This window comes from Tenebrio molitor, chromosome X, assembly GCF_963966145.1.
Source record: "Tenebrio molitor chromosome X, icTenMoli1.1, whole genome shotgun sequence".
Classification (NCBI taxonomy): Eukaryota; Metazoa; Arthropoda; class Insecta; order Coleoptera; family Tenebrionidae; genus Tenebrio; species Tenebrio molitor.
This window is the reverse complement of record NC_091055.1, coordinates 2,453,239-2,470,943: the sequence shown is the minus strand read 5'-3', so window position 1 is coordinate 2,470,943 and position 17,705 is coordinate 2,453,239. Positions and strand designations below refer to the sequence as shown.

At 41.4% G+C, this 17,705-nt stretch overlaps 3 protein-coding genes across 8 annotated transcripts; 2 read left to right on the top strand and 1 right to left on the bottom strand.

The window, feature by feature from the left end:
- The first annotated feature begins 2,908 nt into the window (after positions 1–2,908).
- LOC138140113 (prolyl endopeptidase) lies at positions 2,909–7,220 on the top strand. The gene is made up of 13 exons (XM_069060861.1): positions 2,909–3,063; positions 3,118–3,217; positions 3,276–3,483; positions 3,533–3,819; positions 4,676–4,815; positions 4,863–5,019; positions 5,073–5,273; positions 5,591–5,779; positions 5,898–6,011; positions 6,061–6,209; positions 6,257–6,469; positions 6,519–6,846; positions 6,901–7,220. Exons 1-13 carry the CDS (start codon positions 3,008–3,010, stop codon positions 6,964–6,966), a joined length of 2,208 nt encoding a protein of 735 aa, XP_068916962.1. The 5' UTR covers positions 2,909–3,007; the 3' UTR covers positions 6,967–7,220.
- On the bottom strand, positions 7,211–12,287 carry HDAC6 (histone deacetylase 6). Of its 3 annotated transcripts, XM_069060860.1 has the most exons (12): positions 12,146–12,287; positions 11,691–12,096; positions 11,558–11,628; positions 11,283–11,506; positions 10,330–10,519; positions 10,011–10,282; positions 9,770–9,962; positions 9,629–9,688; positions 9,045–9,477; positions 8,826–8,995; positions 8,459–8,763; positions 7,211–8,408 (listed from the first exon to the last, which is right to left on the bottom strand). In XM_069060860.1, the coding sequence occupies exons 3-12, from the start codon at positions 11,621–11,623 to the stop codon at positions 7,661–7,663; spliced, it is 2,661 nt and encodes an 886-aa protein (XP_068916961.1). In that variant the 5' UTR covers positions 11,624–11,628; positions 11,691–12,096; positions 12,146–12,287; the 3' UTR covers positions 7,211–7,660. The 3 variants fall into 3 exon arrangements, with proteins under 3 accessions (XP_068916961.1, XP_068916959.1, XP_068916960.1); XM_069060858.1 differs by having other exon boundaries at positions 11,558–12,096; XM_069060859.1 differs by lacking the exon at positions 9,629–9,688 and adding an exon at positions 9,540–9,599 and having other exon boundaries at positions 11,558–12,096.
- A 119-nt stretch (positions 12,288–12,406) lies between these two features.
- LOC138140114 (uncharacterized) lies at positions 12,407–17,323 on the top strand. Of its 4 annotated transcripts, none has more exons than XM_069060866.1 (7): positions 12,407–12,561; positions 13,789–13,938; positions 13,987–14,176; positions 14,239–14,387; positions 14,548–14,789; positions 14,838–16,096; positions 16,147–17,323. In XM_069060866.1, the coding sequence occupies exons 2-7, from the start codon at positions 13,789–13,791 to the stop codon at positions 16,317–16,319; spliced, it is 2,163 nt and encodes a 720-aa protein (XP_068916967.1). In that variant the 5' UTR covers positions 12,407–12,561; the 3' UTR covers positions 16,320–17,323. The 4 variants fall into 4 exon arrangements, with proteins under 4 accessions (XP_068916967.1, XP_068916965.1, XP_068916963.1 ...); XM_069060864.1 differs by having other exon boundaries at positions 14,218–14,387; positions 14,551–14,789; XM_069060862.1 differs by having other exon boundaries at positions 14,218–14,387.
- Positions 17,324–17,705: the final 382 nt, after the last annotated feature.

Sequence of the window (17,705 nt, the reverse complement as noted above, 5' to 3'; positions counted from 1 at the left end):
TGAAACAGACTCCGTATCACCTATATTAATGTGTAATTTATAATTCAAAAACGAAATTGGCTACATATTTTTCACGAATTGAAAAAAGTACTACTTTTTGTTTTCTCAATGCCAACATTTTTAGAGCGTTTTTTTTTTAACATTTAAAGGAGTAATGTTGGTATTACGTGTGTGTATCTAAACATTTTTTACTAAAAACAACTATGTATACTTCCAATCCCTTTCAATGAAATTGTCATAAGAGTAGGCCATGACCGTGTAAACAGCGCTTTAGATGTGAAAGGTACTTTACACAAAAAGTAATTAGATTTATTATTACTTATTACTTTATCAATTTTATCACCATATTTTACTGACAAATAAATATCATGGCGCTTTGCTTGTTTGCCATTTTGCTCAACGGTTAATTATACATATTTAAACGTGATTTAAACAAATGTCATTTTAACTACCGACATTGAGAATCATTTAAGTAGTAAGAGGGCCCCTAGTGAACACAGCTACTTTTTTAAGGAAAACACCCCGATTTTCAAGGGTAAACAGAAAAGCAGAAAAAATCGTGAAAACACCCCCGTTTTTAAGGTATATTTAACTGTTACCGTAGTAATTTGTGGTCTTCTGGAAGTGGAAACTGGCGCGTTGTAAATAATCAAAATAAAATATCTAGAGTTTTTATAGTTTTTTCTAGAGCCGAACGAAATGATAATTTTACCAAGACAATGATGATTTTTGATAATATGAATTTAGAAAGAATAAATATTAAAATCAATGGTACCCAATATCCTACTTATGAATATCAGGTGAATAATGAGGATTTACAACGTTTGTATGCCGCATTCCTCTCATGTAATTATAAAAAAGATTTGGATGAAGGTACGTGCGTTACCTATAAAGATTTTTGTAACCTCTATTTAGTTGTTGCTTTTGATGTAACAAAAGAAAATGATGAAAATTAATTTAGTAAAACAAAATCATCTGAACTAGAAGTTATTTGGACATTAAAAGATTATCAAAATGTTAATTACTATATAGGTATATGCTGTAGTTGAATCTCAAAGAATTGCAAATATGAATATCATAGATGAAAAGATTTATTTGGAAATGAAGTAGAGGCTGTGCCGAGTTTTTAATTAAATAAATGACTGAGTCAAAGACAATGAATAATTATAAAGTATATTTATCACCTAATCAAATAAAAAAACTCCAAAGTGGTAAAGAAAAAAGAATAGATTGTAATATAAGATTTGATTTAACAGAAACACCTAATAAAACTATTAAATTAAGAGAAAAACAGATTGATGAAATTAAAAAATGTAAAAAGCAGAAAAAAAAACTGTGATCAAATTTTCTCCAACACAGATAGGTGGATTTTTACCTGCTTTAATTCCTGCAGCGTTAGCTGTAGCCAAAGCATTGGGACTAGGTGCAGCTAGTTATGCAGGTACTAAATTAGCACAAAAAGCCTTCGGAGACGGTATAAAAAACAATAAAAAAAAGACAAAGAAGCCGAAGACATATGGACAAGGAATAAAATTGATAGGAGAAAGGGGTTAAGTAATATAGAAATATCTGATATTATGAAAAATGAGAAGAATTTTCGAGGTGTTTTTGCAATTGACATGTTACCAAAAAAAATTAGAAAAGATAAATCAGGTATAATTAATTTTCAACCCTCTAATTGTTATGGCTCACACTGGGTATGTTACATAAACAAACCATATTTAAGAAATATTTTATATTTTGACAGTTTTGGTATTTCTCCGCCAGAAAAAATTAAAAAATATTTATTAAGTAGCGGAAAAAATATTGCGTGGAATAGCACGCAACTGCAAATTTTTTATTAAAATTTTGTTCAATGGATTTTGGGTTGATTTCTAGATCATTAAATTTGAACTGTTGTGCTGAACAGACCCATCTACATGAGTTTGTATAGCATACCTTCTATTATAAAAACAGAACAGAATCCTTGAAATATCTGCTTTTAAATATACCTTTAAAAACAGGGTAAAATCATTAAAAAAATAAAGTGTTGTGAAGGGGCCTTCTACTTTTAAAATATATATTTTGGGTAAAATCCTTAAAAGCCAAAGTAAAACCGCATATAATCCTAATTTATTAATAAACACAGTTTTCCGACGACCACTATGAAAAATGCGTAAATTCGCACAAATAACTATTATTGAAAGTTGGCTATTGCATGCAAATAGCGAACCCGTGTGCAATGAAACTGGTTAGCCAATCAGATACCTTCTAGCCTGTGCGCAATGAAATGATTGCACACAGTTGTAGTAACCATGGCCACCAATGTATGTTTTGTCCGCAGCTCTGTCGAATAATATTTGAAGTTTGAAGGGATGCCGAATATTAGCGTTTTTTTTTTGTGGTCGTCGGAAAAATATCGTGTATACCACGTGTTGAAAATTCGATTTCACACTCGTTTGCTTAAGCCACGCGCCTACGGCTTGTGGCTCAATTCTGCAAACTCGTGTGAAATCTTTCATTTTCAACTCTTGATATACAATATACTATTTTACATCAATTTCACAGGACAGAATCTTTGAAATATCTGTTTTTTAAATAGGTATACCTTAAAAACAGGGTAAAATCTTTGAAAAATGTTAATTTTAAAATAAAACCTTAAAAACGGGGGTGTTTCCACGATTTTTTCTGCTTTTCTGTTTACCCTTGAAAATCGGGGTGTTTTCCTTAAAAAAGTAGCTGTGTTCACTAGGGGCCCTCTTACTACTCATTTAATTCTGTGGTTTTTTGATGAATTTGGAATTTTCGATTCGTAATTGAGATCAAGTAAATTAAGCATGAATATGTCTAAATTTCCCCAAAATATGGAAACATTTTCAATCGCCATACGAGTACGAGTCAAAAAAATTCCCTAAAGTGGGCAACGCTAAAATCTCTACACTAGACGAGCTGTGGGTTGGTACCACGGACAATAGTTGGTACTCTGGAGGTAACCAAAACATAACCTAACACTTGCCTTCTATGCTACATGCACAATTTCTTCATTCTGTTCATGTATATTCTGTTAAATATTTTCAGGACTAGGTAATTATCGTAGATTCTCAGTTGACGTTTTCAGTACAAATTTTGCTTTTACAGTAGGTGCATTTCTGTTACTTGTACAAAGAGAAATATGTCTTTCAAATACCCAGAAGCTCGAAGAGATGAAACCGTGAAAGACAACTACTTTGGGACCGAAGTAAGTTCGCGGAAATTCCACACGGTAACAGATTTTAATATGCATTTTTTTTTTTTAGATTTCTGACCCCTACAGATGGTTGGAAGACCCAGATGCGGAAGAAACCCAAAAATTTGTAGACGCCCAAAACTCCGTGACCAGACCTTATCTGGACGGGTGTTCGTTCAAGGAGAGCATCAAGAGCAAAATCACGCAACTGTGGAATTACCCAAAATTCTCCACCCCATACCGCCATGGAAACAAATACTACCAATATCGAAACACCGGTACTGAACGGCGATAATAATCCGTGAAAAATACGAATTGTCTTTGCAGGTCTCCAAAACCAGAGTGTCATTTATATTCAACAAGACTTGAGTAGCAAGGCTGAAATATTTTTAGATCCAAATACGCTGTCAGAAGACGGCACCGTGGCCCTCTCTGGAACGGCATTTTCCGAAGACGGTAAAACTTTCGCTTATGGACTCAGCTCGAGCGGTTCTGATTGGTTGGAAATCAAATTTAAAAATGTCGACGACGGGAAGGACTACAGCGAAATTTTGAAGAAAGTGAAATTTTCACCGATGACGTGGATGCACGATAATAAAGGCTTCTTCTATGGGGTCGGTTACACATCTGTTTTTTTTTTTGAAGCGAAGCTTCTTAACGCAGACTTGGGAATAGGCAGTCAACGCAGAAAATCCGCCCTTCACGCAAATGATGAGTTGTCGCGAGACGGAAGTCGTAATATCAGCGCAGGCGCATCGATGCATTAGTGCATTCGTATGCCGTAAACACGTGCGGCGTCCACAAACGTAACATTTAATTTAATTTGAGGGTTATATTATTCTGTTAATTATAACAGCTTTACATTGACACACAGTGGTTATTATAAAATCGTACCTAATTTTTCTCTTTCAAATGATGAAAATGTCAAAATGACAGTGTCGTAAACGGAAATAAAAGAAAACAGGATCAATACTGACTTTGAATAAAAACGACAACATTGCTAAAAAATTCTGAGAATTAGGGATTGTTTTGAGCATGTCTGTTTAATTTTCACCAAAACAAATGCACAAACATTATTAAAAGAAAATCCTTCACCTGAATCTAAAAACGTACAAATTTGAACAAAAACTTTTTTTTTTTGTTTTGTTTTACTTAATATTTCGTAACGGGGTTATCACAGAATCCTAAAAAAAAACCGGGCATACAATGAGGGTACCACACATTAAATTTACCACAAAAAAAATTCAAATTACTCTTTAGTTTCTGTTTTATACGACTGACCTGCATTAGCTGACTCATGCTGTATAATTTTTTAGTTTTGTTTCATTTGGGGGAGGGAAGTGGGAAAGAGTGATTCTATCTACCATTATAAATGTATTTTATATGGAAAAGCGTAAGAAGCTTCGCTTCTGTCGTGCGTCCAGTCGCCCATTTTTTTTTTGTAATACATATAACTAATTTTTGCGTTAGGCATATATGGATCAAACTGGAAAGGCTGACGGATCTGAAACCAAATCCAATGAAAATCAAAAACTCTACTACCACGAGTTAGGAACTGACCAGTCCCAAGATATTGTAGTTGTGGAATTCGACGATCCTCAACTCAGAATGTAAACATAATTTGGTGTCGTTTCGTCAGACATGTTTCTTTTTTTAGTGGGGCCCACGTGAGTCACTGTGGAAGATATCTCGTGATCACTGGAACAAAAGGCTGCAAAAATAATTTACTGTACTTTGCTCAACTAGGTTCTGGTCAAATTACTGGAAAATTAAAACTCACCGAAGTTGTTACCGAGTTCGTGGCCGACTTTGAGGTATACCTACTTTAAATAGAAACGTACCGAACACTACTGTTGATATGTTACAGTACATTACAAACGATAAAAACTCATTTTACTTTCACACAAACAAAAATGCATCTAATTACCGCATAGTAAAGATCGACTTTGATAATCCCAAAGAGGCAGAATGGAAGGACCTGATCTCGGAGCATCCCAAAGATGTTCTAGATTGGGCTCACGCAATTAACGAGAACATGTTGGTGGTGTGTTACCTTCAGGACGTGAAAGTATGACAATTATTTATGATCACGCTGTATGATTCAAAAAATGTCTCGAGAGCGGCTCCGAAAAACAAAGGATTTGGAAACTTACGTCACTATTACGAACGAACTGTCATAAAATAACGAACACTATGCGTCCTGAGATGAAAACCATTTTAAGAGGATTGAATTTGTATGAATTAATGCAAAGAAGCGCTTTTGTGACAGTTCAGACATGATCTTGTGGCTAAAGCTACACCTCGCGTTTACGATGCTTTTGTTATTCACAGCCGCTCTTGATCTGAAATTTTTTAATCACGCCATTTTGACATTATTGTTTTTAGAATATTATGCAATTGTACGATCTTAACAGCGGTGAGAGACTGCACGAGTTCAAACTAGATGTCGGAACAATTTCAGCCATATCGGGCAAAAAACACCACAAAGAAATGTTTTTCAGCTTTTGTTCATTCCTCACACCAAACATTATCTTCAAGGTTGATTTTGACGGACGCGGAGACATCAAAGAAAAGGTAAAGATGTCATTCTCACCGAGGAGAATTTTTCCACTAAAAAATCGAAGACTCGGTGCATTTGTCACTGATAAATATTGATACATTAGCTTCTCGAGTGATTTGTGTTTTGTTGAAGCTGTTCCACGAGACCAAGGTTGGCGACTTTGAGTCGGCCAAGTTCGAAACCAAGCAAGTATTTTACAAAAGCAAAGACGGCACCGAAATTCCGATGTTTATCATAAATAAAAAGGTAACCGAGCGAACGTGAAAGCGGTCCGGTTACGATTTTTGTTGTTTAGGGTTTAGTGAACGACGGCAACAAACCGTGTCTGCTCTACGGCTACGGCGGCTTCAATGTGAACTTGACGCCGTCGTTCGGAGTGTCTCGCCTGGTATTTATCGAGAATTTCGATGGCGTCTACGCCCTAGCCAACATCAGAGGAGGAGGGTAAGTTGGTCACAGGAAAAACTCACTTAAACATTGAGCCAATTTAGGGAGTACGGCGATAATTGGCATAATGGGGGCCGTTTTGGCAAAAAACAGAATTGTTTTGACGATTTTCAATATGCCGCAAAATATCTTGTTGAAAATAAGTATACGAGTGTTGACAAACTTATAATTCAAGGTGGTTCAAATGGTGGTTTGTTAGTGGCTGCCTGTATAAATCAAGCACCTAATCTGTTCGGAGCGGCGATTTGCCAAGTCGGGTAATCGAACGGGTTCGTTGAGGTTTCTTGTTAAACCGAACTGTTGCAGAGTGTTGGACATGTTGCGTTTCCACAAGTTCACGATCGGATACGCTTGGAAGTCCGATTACGGTTGTTCGGAGGAACAGGAACAGTTCGAGTATCTGTACAAGTACTCGCCTTTGCACAACATCAAGGTGCCCAAAGATGGTGGACAGTACCCCGCAACTTTGCTCCTAACGGCCGATCACGACGACCGCGTGGTGCCCTTGCACTCGCTCAAATTCATCGCCGAGTTGCAGAACAAAATCGGTCGATTGTCCGACCAGAAGAACCCTCTCATGATCCGAATAGAGACCCGCGCGGGACACGGAGCAGGCAAGCCTACCTCAAAAATCGTGAGTTTGCGCACTTAACCAACCCTGACCCACCGCTTAACCTTGACTTTGCAGATTGAAGAAGTCACCGATACTTTCTGCTTCATCTCGCGAGCTCTAAATCTTACTTTTTCCTCTTAACTCCCGTTCGGATTCGGTGGAACTTGAGCGTTGCATATTGTTTGTGCTGTATTTTTTAAACTTACTTTCCGTTACTGGCACTTAAAATTAAAATACTTAATTGAGTTCGTACATTTTTGCCATGTTATTGAGGTGTTGCTTTTTTTACTTAAGTGAAAAGCTTTGTTACCATAATTATAATTAATGTGTTGTTGTTGAAGTGACGTGTCTTAGCCTTTTTTTTTTGAATCAATAAAAAACTTCATTCTGAACAACGTTTTATTATAAAATTTAAAAAAAACACCAAACTGCAAAAGAAAACTGGAAACATCACAAAATTAGCAACAACGAAAAAGAACAAAACATGGACGAAACACATTTTGATAAGATCTGAACATTAAAAAAAATAATGAAAACACCAAACTGCAAAATAAAAGCCAAAACAACGAACATATGGAAAAACATCACAAAATCAGTAACAACGAAAAAATACGGACGAAGAACATTTGGATAAGGTAGGGGTGGACGTTTTATAAGAAAAAAACACCGAATTACGAAATAAAAATGGAAACAAACGAATATAAACATTACAAAATCTCGATTAACAACGGAAAAGAACAAAACACGAACGAAAAAAATCAGGCTGAGGTTGAATCATTATTGCAAAGACTAGTTGACACGTGGAATCATGAAGAGCCCTTAGACTAGACTTTGTTTAACGAGTAGAGGCATTCAAGCACCTCATCTCGCCCTCGACGTACTCATTATCGTCGACTTTTTGTATGTCGAGGACCTTCGACAGCTCGGCATGGTAGGTGTCCTCTGTGAATCTCTCGACCTTCTTGATCAAGACCGGAACGCTGGAAAGCCTCTTGTTGATGGTGAAAATATTGTAATACCGCTTAAAGTGATTGGAAACTTCTCTGATGGTGCGGCAGGCTTCTGAGGAAAACTTCTTGTAGATATTTTTCGGCATTATGACCGGATCTCCCAGCAACACTTTGGTGCAGATGGTCATCGCGTAGCTGGTTGTGGTCACATTGTAACCACCTTCCAAAGCTAGGATCAGGCGTCCTTCCGCCAAAGGCTTCAGCATCTGGATGAAATGCCCGAACGTCTCCGGATTCACTTGATAACCTCCGAGGGGATCGTGGATCCCGGCGTCGAACCCAGCCGAGACGATGACGATCTGCGGACCGTAAGAATACGCCGCCGGCAGAATGATGTTATGGAATGCCGCTAAATACTCAGTATCGCCCATTTTGTCCCTGTTGAAGGGAATATTGATGTTGTAGCCCTTCCCGCAGCCGTAACCGTCGTAGGTATAGTGTCTGGGGGAGTTGGTCGGGAAGAACTTCCCATCCTCGTCTTTGTGGATGCTTATGTACATCACGTGACTGGATTGGTAGAACACGTTCTGGGTCCCGTTGCCGTGATGGATGTCAAAATCGACAATCAAAATGCTGCGAATCGATCCCGATCGTAAAAATGTATTGATCGCTTCGAGACTTACCGTTGCAGGTTGTACTTCATGTTGAGGTAGTTGGCCGCGACCGCCACGTTATTCACGAAACAAAAACCCATCGGTGTGTTGTGCTCGGCATGGTGACCTGGAGGGCGAACGATTGCCACTCCAGCACGAGCGGTTGCGTTCATTATGACGTCGATCAAGTTCAGCAAGCCGGACACGGCCAACAAAACAGCATCGTGGGTGTACTCGTTGACGTACACGTCTTTAGTTTGTCTCATCGTGTTGTTCACAGTGTGGAAATAGTTCCTACTGTGCGGACTATACGCAGAAAAATCGCGCCTGACAATCTACAATTCGAAACATCATTATTACCAATGAAGCCTGCGATGCCGGACGCGCAACGACTTACCGGTGTTCTGACGCATCGGTTCTCAACGCCGAAATCGTCAAATAATTTCATGATGGTGGTGAGACGTTCTGGTCTTTCTGGACGCTCGACGTCGCCGACTTGAGGAGTATGCAGCAGCATCTGGTCGTCGTAGACGTAATAGACGGGAAGATTTGGAGACCCTCTGTATCCTGCAAGAAGGTTTTAGAAAAGTCGTTCGCACGCAAAGTAGAGCCGTACTCTCTCTCAATGCCTTGTTGATTCTGGCATAGTAGTTGTGTTCGGGAACAGAATTCTCCGGGTAGCACCTCCTTGTCGGATATGGAGGTTTCTCGGTGTCCCCAAAGTAACAGATTTTGTATCTGTGCTCGTCTGGATTGCCTGTGAGCTCGTCGGGAGGTATGACTTCGCAAATCTTGAAGCATTTCCACTTTTTGTAGAGGGTGCGTCGAACATTACATATTGTTTCGACAACGGTCGGGTGCACCGCTCTTATAGGATCCAAGATCGGGCAAGGTCCTCCTAGGAGCGCCTTCAAAGTCAAGGAAGCGGCTTCGGACAAGGTGGGCAGAAAATAGCCGCCTTCGAGGCAGACGGCGATTTGACCTCTCGCCAGCCCCGACAGGAGAGTGATCAAGTGGGCGTAGAATCCCGGCGTGACGTTCATCTTGCCCTGATCGGAAATACAAAATAAAATACTAATTTGGGGTGTGGAAAATGGCGAAAAATAGTAACCTTGTCATCTCCTAAACAAGCATCATACCCGGCAGATACAATAACAAGTTGAGGGTTAAACTAAAAAAGAAATAAAAATTAATATTTACCTCGGGACACCCAAGTGCGGCATCGTATCCCGCAGACACAATAATGAGATCTGGGTTGAACTAATAAAAATGATTAAAGTTAGTGTCATGCTTATGCAATGGTAAATAATATGCAAACAAACAGAGCCACCCACGATTTACCTCGTAGCCCAGCGGCAGCAAAATGCTGAAGACGATTGCAAGGTAATCGTCATCAGTCAAGCCGGTAGTGTTCAGGGGCACATTGACGTTATAGCCGAGACCATCACCTTTCCCGATATAATTAAAGTTGCTTTCAAGCAAGTTTGGCCAAAAAGTACCATGCTCATAGCGATGAATAGAAAAGTACAACACACTAAAAATGTCACGATCAACCAAAAATACCACCAACAAGACATCTTACTCGTTGCGCTCGTAGAACATCTGTTGCGTGCCTTGGCCGTGGTGGACGTCGATGTCGACGATCATCACTCTCTTGGAGAGACCCTCTTGGATGCAGTGTTCGGCTGCTATCGCCACGTTGTTGAAAAAGCAATAGCCGTTGTATTCGTCCTGCATGGCGTGGTGACCTGGAGGTCTCACGAATGCCATCCCGTTCTGCACGTCTCGCTTGGCCACGGCCGTCACGAGGTTCAAAACGGAAGATAGAGAACGACAAGCGGAGTCGAAAGTAAACTAAAAATCTTCATTTTAATCACCGTACACGCAAACTACGCTCTTACTCTGTTGAAATAGACGGAATCGTAACAGGAGGCCTCGCATTCCATCGTGGCCACGTTGGCGCATTGGCACAGGTTCTTCAATTTTTCGTAGTGCTCCTTTGAGTGCATGGTCAGAATTTTCTCGTAGAGGTCGGTTCGCAAATAATTCGGGAGGCTTTGGCAGCGCAACAGCAAACCTTTCTCGTAGCACCTTCAAAATTTTATTTTAGGATGCGTCAAAAGAGGAACGGCGAGAACCAACCGCGTCCTCCACAACGTCCAAAAGTCATAAAAATTCTACATCATTTTCAATTACATTTCAGGGAATACTCGAACGTTAGAAATAAAAAAAAAATTCTATGATTTCTACAACTAAATTTTCAAATAGTTTTTCAGTTGTCGTAAATGTTGATTTACGAATCTTTGCATTTTACAGTTCAAAGTGACGTACTACAATTTAAATACAGTGTCATTATAAATGATTGTCCCATCGCAGTTGGCGTTAAAAACCCACACAAATTTTGGATGTGCCGCCAGCCTCGCAACGATACTAGTCTCACTCATGTTATGAGGCTTGCGGCACATTCAACTACGTCACCAACGCCTAATGCGATGGGACAATCATTTATAATGACCCTGTATTTCCTAATGCCACGTAACGATATTTTGTTCTGTTTTTTTTTTTTTTACTGAAAGGACAATTATTCATTCATATCACTACATAAACGGTATAGTTATCTAAGTGACTATAATCTTTGCTTTTTGTTATGTAAATAAGTACTTTAAATCATAATACAACCAGCGTCATTATCTGTTCATCTGTAACAAGCATGAAAAAAATATTTACTTAAAGGCGAGACAAAAAAAAAACATTTGATTAAAGAAGTTTTTTGAACAGAATTAAACAAAATTTCTTAATTTATAATAGCGATATGTGAACGTGGGATTTGGTCGGTTCGTAAGGATTGCCATACTTATCCATGATGACGGTCAGTCTTTGCGGATTTTCGGGGTACTTGTCGTCCCATTCGCACTTGTGCTTCAGAGAGTCGGCATCATAGCAGACGCCGGTCTGGCCGCGAGTGATGTAATTGGAAGCAGTGGCATTGGCATACGGATCAACAAGGGTGCAGCTCATGCCAGGCTGCGGTACATCTCGCATTTCCCTCTTCTTGCGGGCCATCATGGATTTCAGAGACTGCACATTGCTCCGTTAAACTTTTCATTGATGATTTCGCCGATCACTTACCTCACGTCGCCCTTTCTCGGGAGGCTCCTTGTGTGGGTCCTGACGTGGTGGGTCTGAAGAACTCATCGTGTCTGAACACACGATCAAAACGTTGAATGTTATCAAGTTTTAATTGAAAACAACTTTTACACACTTGTAAACAAGGCTTATGCGGCATTAAATGAGCAGATTTGCGGAGAAGGTTATAGCGTCCATGTCATTGACAGAACTGTACGAAAATGGAGGTGCTACCGTAAACCTTCAACTCGCAGGAACTTAAATATCACAAATTCACTAATTTTACTTGCAATTCTTACTAATGATCTAATTCAACAATAACATCTGCACTTAAATCTTGCAACAGGTGGGAACCGACGCCGTGGCTGAATTTTAACTTTTTGCGCAATACATAGGAGAAAATGGTCGCCTCCGACGTTGATTGGTCTCAAACGGTGACGTCACCGATTCTTGTGGGACGTTCAAACTTCGCGCTGCCAAAGATCGAAACAATTGCAAGTCGCCGGGAAAGGACGTGATCCCTTCGTGGCGGCCCCAACCCCCTGGAACAATTCAGATGGAGTGATGTTCAGCATCGAACCGACAACTTACGTCGTGCGAACTGCGAAAATGCAGCGTCACTGCCAGTGCCATCTCGTCAGGAATCCTGTCCGGCTATCGGCAGGTCGTGATCAGGACTCACTCGAGCCTTTTAATTCGAGCACAGCGAACAAAAACAAGATTGAAGGAACGCAATCCATCATCGGCAGAGTAATTGATGGAAATCCGCGAGACATTGTGGCACGTTGTTTGATGGACGGCGTCGACGCCGTGTCGACGTCGGCCGATTTGGCGTCGGTAGCGTCCGTAAGTTGACGCTGTCCCAGAAGAAATTTGTTGGTGGTTGTACGCACACGCCTGCAGAAACATGGCTCAAAATCCATATTATTTGTTAGATTTTATCTACTCATTAACAAATTGGTGCTGTAATCACTAATACTCGAACTTAAGTCAGATTCTGGGCAGCGGTGAGTATGGATTTTGCCTGCATGAGAAAGATTTTAACTTTTAACTAGTCGCTCAATTAGCTAGAGCGAGCGTATTTGCATTTTAATGCATTTATCGGATTTTCATCGGATCTCTTATGACCCATTAAACCTTTTTTCGACTGTCTGTCACCGAATCCCGTTTGTTGAAGCGGCTGTTAATTTATTTTTCCAACTTGGTAATTGCCGGTTCATTTATTTTTACAAACATAAACGTTTACGTGTTCTTTTATCTTGGTTAATTAAGGCCGCGCTTCCAACATTTTAAATCAATTTTCAATAAATCCACCCGACCACCTGTCCTTCGCCCTACCACACTTGCATTGTTGGCGCTACATTGTTTGATAACTCGATGTGTACACAATTGTTCGATCTAGATCGAACTGAACCACTTACAATGGCCACAAAAGCCCTTTAGAGCTGTCGCCGTGATTCAATTAAAACAGTCACAGTTTTGCGAAAAGATTTAACCACTTTCTACTCCCGACATTATAAGAGCAGATTCGGGTTCGTTTCGATTCTCCTTGGAGTTCGTGAAAGTTTAATTAAGTGGAAAATGTTGTTGATTGAATGAGTGGAAGCTGGAGGGAAAATTGTAACGGGAGACTGTTTGCTTTTTGCCGTATAAAATAGCACATGAGTGAGTTTCTAATTTTCTAGTTGAGCCAAAAGCACCCGTTCTATTCGCTCTTTGGTCACCATGGAGACCCCCACATTCTCGAATGATAACTCAGCGAAGCATTCCGTTACAATTTGAATGAAATCACCTCGTTTAATCTCCTCGAACCAACAAATTAAATTAATTAGGGACCTACACGTGCACTCTAGAGCGTGCAGAATTGGCAGGACCCTTAACATAAACGCCATCTCCTTTACACAAATTGTCCTACTGCTCCCCAAGATGCCGTTTAATTATCTCACTTTTTCCGAACCGAGCTCGCTCCCATAAATTTTTGATGCGAAAATACACTCGTGCGGTTGTATTTTAAGTTAAAAACGACATCTGCTTCATGTCAATGTTTTTAATGCATTCACTTCCTCTAATCTAATATTAACTAGTTGCTTTTACTATCTCTAATGTAAACATGGATGTAACAATGGTGGTCGTGATATCCGGTGCGGCAGTCCCTCCGCGAAAATCAATCGAATACGTTTCAGCTCTCTGCGGTTTATTAATGGACGCTAAAAAAGTAACGGGAAAAATTTCAGATGTTCGGAAGCAAACTTCGATCGTGGATGGAAGCGGTGAGGCCTCGCAAAAAACAACACAGAAAAGAGAAACAGACTAAGTCTAATTTGAACTCGTGCAGCACAGTTTCCCCTTCGAATTGGCAAAACGGCGGCCAAGATGATCTACTGGTAAGTCGGAGCGTGCAGACTGATTCGAAACTAATTCCTGGGATTAAGGTGGTCGGGAAGGGGAATACTAACAGGAAGATCGGGAACGGATTGACCGAGACTGGTCAGTCCGGACAAGCACCAACTCGGTACTCGGCTAACAATCTGTCCTCACCGGAATCCGCCTACTCCACCGGATACTCCACCGACGGGACTTCCCCAGGTGCGCCGCCCGATTACTACATAAATATTCGAACAGGTGATTATCTTGGATCCGCCCCAAACGAAATTTTGGTTTAGGCGTTAAATATTTCCCAACAGAGGGTGAGCGTTGCAACCACGAGCAGCTTCAAAGGTACCCGCAACCGCAACGCGTCTCTAATGGAGTCGACGCGGCCGCAAGGAGCAAACAGCCGCCCCCGGCGGTCTGCGTCCCGTCGGCGACGGCCGGTCGGAGGCTTCCAAACATGGTAATTTGTAGCGATCGACGTCATCTCGTGTTAGACTATCAATCAGTACGTGTTCGTTGTTTGAAGTAGATTATTGTTGAAGCTCGAGTATAGTAACTTGTATCGGTGTCTGCATGCGTTTCGATGTGTGAATGAAGTTCTCACTGGACCGGAGTAATAGCAGACGCAAGAGGTGGAGGCGAGAGTTCTCGCGGTTCAGTCACGCACAACTCCCGCATTCCAGAGCGGTGGAGTGGCCTCGTCGAGACTAACCGAAGTCGTGGCCAGTCCCATTCTGACATCCCCGCGACAGCGCAACCGGATCAGGACGAATCCGTGGGTTCCGGGGAGCACCCTCAGTCCGGGCCAGATCAGACAAGACGCGCCGAAAATAACAACTCCGATACCTGCGACCGACAGCCCGTAAGTTCCCCGTGATCTATCAATTAAGGGACTGACAACCATTTGCAGAACTCCGCGTCGCTTTTTGAGCCCTTCGACTGTACGAGGACCCAACGTGCGCAATCAATCACTGTCGTCGTCGTCTTGCTCGTCGCTGAGCGCGGCGAGCATTCACTGGGAGCCGAGGAAAGCCTCCGGGAGCGAGGAAGACGACTGCACTCTGAACGAGATGATGGGGAAATACGACGAGAGTTACGTCTACGAAAAAGAAAACGACATTTTGAGCGACAGCGACCCCACCGATTGCGACACCGACATCGACACGGGACAAGACGGTGGAGACGAAGACGAACCCGTCGAGGGAGAGTTCGACTTTATCGACAACGGCTCCTACCTGGAGCTGGACCCCAGAGAAGATCGCAACACCGGTCACTGCACTTATTACAACTTTGAGATGCAGAGGAGAGCCTCGCGGAGACGCACCACCCGCAAGAGCAAGCAGTGCAGCGAGAAGAGGCGCAGGTCCAGCTCCAACAAGAAGAGACACAAGGTTTTGGAGCGATCCAGCAACGCGCAGCCAAACGGTTCTAAGAGTGCTGGTGCCACTCCTTTGTCCGTCCGCCGCACCAAGCACCATCCAGTTTCCAAGCTGGCAGACGACTGTCTGAAGAAACGGTCTAATTCCGTCAGTTTCAGCCGCGACGATCCGTTCTCGACCCTCGACAAGAGGGACAAAGAAGCCGACCAGAAGTACAGGGAATTGATAGTGGAAGCCGAACATATTTTGCGAAGCATGAAGACCAACGGTCTCTCCCCGAGAAGAGTCCCAGGTCCTGCGAACAAACGCGTCGAGATCCTGCGCAGCGCGGAATGTTCCCGGCCGGAACTATTCATGAAAAATAGACTGACAGAAGAGCCAGGTCCGCCATTCGCGAAGATACCGTCCAGTAATTTTAGTTGTCCCAGATTTAGCCCGAAGAGGAACCACATCACCAACTTCATGATCAACAACTCGCCCGCGCTGATGCGCCGGGAGGCGGAACTCCCCACGTCGCCGCTTGTCAAAAGACCAGACTCGCCGAAGTCGACCAGAAGGAACGAGACCAACCGGCGCAGTCCCAAGTACCGAAAGAAATCCAACAAACCCAAGTTGGAATGTCCCAGCTCCAGCACGGATTCCGACGGGACTAAGGATTCCGGTCACGCCACCAAAACGGATTCCTTGAGTTTCGAGTGCCCCCAAAGCGAACCAGTGAGAAGGAAGATTTATTCGGGGCGCGGCAAGACTGTCGCGTTTAATCTGAATTACGAGAATGTCTGCAACAACAGTAAGTGCGGTTAGTTGCGCCGCGGGGTTTGTTATCGATCTTGTTCGCAGATTCTCCGCCCTACTCGCCGACTCGTTTCGAAACGCAAGACTACAAAAACAGCTCGGAAAATCTGAGACAGCAGGTTCTGCTGAACACCATTGCCAACCTGAAGAAGAGCCTGGAAGACCAGTCGGCTTCTCTCAAACAGGTCTACCGAAGTTCCCAAAATATACACCTATAAGTTGCAGCATAACAGATATATTTATAATTTTATACCGATTCGATGTTCAAAGAAAACACCACGTAGTGCGCTAGGGTAACCATAATTCTGTTCCTTCCCAACGTCACTGAATTTTTAGTCTACTACTGTTATCACCCCAACTAACCCAAACCTAGTTGTTAAAAGTATTTACGCAGACGTACTCGCTGGTAGAATTTCTTTCTAAACAAGAGTAGCGTTTTGATTTTGAGTAGAGACAATAGTAGAAATTAGATGAAGTAGAGGAATAATAATTGTAGGGTTATTATTAATAATTGTTGGCTCACTTCCGTTTCCGCACTCTCGAACTCATTTACTTATTTTTTCTTCTAACAAGCTATGACTAAGAGTACCTCCAATTGATGCGCCGACACAGACGTATTGATTTTGAAAAAGATTTTAAAAAACAGATATTTATCGATTGAGCAATTGTCGTTTTAAGTGGGCCGCAATCAATTATGTAACAATATTGGGTAGTGAAATAATGTAGTACAATTTAGTATAATTTGAATGTGGTATTTGGATCGGACTAATAATCTGTGAATATCATCTTTGATTGTGTCGTTTCTGGAACAAACACGGCCTGATTAACCATTGTTAATTTTTGACCTTAATTTTAGGTATGGTTAAGTGTTGATTTGTTATTTCCTCCGAAAGGAAATGTTATTTTAAGAGAATAACACAAAAACGAAGTCTAAAATAGATTTGACTGAACCGCTTTGGAGGTTTCACTCGAGATGCATTCCCTGTTAAAAACTGTGCTGTTCTACTGATATATTTTTAATATATGTATTGTATTTTTATAGGCACTAATACGAGATCAGGTTATCGCCTATACCTACGTATACTTTCGATTACAGTCGTTATTTGAAATGTGCAATTTTAACTCCTCAGCTAAGCTATCATCACTGTATTCACGTTGTGATTCCTGAATTGTTGAATTTTTCAAATGTTCATCTGTAAATAAAACAAAATAATGACATTTCCGCAGGGCGTTTCATTAACCTCGTTAGGAAAAAGAGTGGAAAATGACTCGCAGAAAATGATAATTGGAGCATAACAGAATTGACGATTAAATTCAATCAGAAATAAAATGCGCTGAAGTGGCTGAAACCTTCTCAGAACGGGCACGCTCGTCCCGGATCAATAACGGCCAATGCAGCTACAGATTTCCTCTGTCGAAAATGCAAACGAGTTGATATGTTAATATCAGTTCTGGCTCTGGCGGTATTCACGCAGATTCTTTTAAAATCCTTAAAAATTTTGGCCTTTTTTCTGTTCATTAAAAATTAAAAAGAAAATATCTGGGGTTTCTGACCTGTTCCAACGGCTCCAGATGGAACCGCTGCAGAATCAGAAAATTCAAGA

Coding starts and splice junctions, on each gene's coding strand:
- LOC138140113 (XM_069060861.1), top strand. CDS start 3,008: ATGCACAATTTCTTCATTCTGTTCATGTATATTCTGTTAAATATTTTC. Junction 5,780..5,897: donor GCGGAGACATCAAAGAAAAG/GTAAAGATGTCA, acceptor GTTTTGTTGAAG/CTGTTCCACGAGACCAAGGT. Junction 6,470..6,518: donor GCGGCGATTTGCCAAGTCGG/GTAATCGAACGG, acceptor GAACTGTTGCAG/AGTGTTGGACATGTTGCGTT.
- HDAC6 (XM_069060858.1), bottom strand. CDS start 11,623: ATGAGTTCTTCAGACCCACCACGTCAGGACCCACACAAGGAGCCTCCC. Junction 9,963..10,010: donor ATGTTCTACGAGCGCAACGA/GTAAGATGTCTT, acceptor TGACATTTTTAG/TGTGTTGTACTTTTCTATTC. Junction 9,689..9,769: donor TGCTGCCGCTGGGCTACGAG/GTAAATCGTGGG, acceptor CATTTTTATTAG/TTCAACCCAGATCTCATTAT.
- LOC138140114 (XM_069060862.1), top strand. CDS start 13,789: ATGTTCGGAAGCAAACTTCGATCGTGGATGGAAGCGGTGAGGCCTCGC. Junction 14,177..14,217: donor CTACATAAATATTCGAACAG/GTGATTATCTTG, acceptor ATTTTGGTTTAG/GCGTTAAATATTTCCCAACA. Junction 14,388..14,547: donor GTCGGAGGCTTCCAAACATG/GTAATTTGTAGC, acceptor CCGGAGTAATAG/CAGACGCAAGAGGTGGAGGC.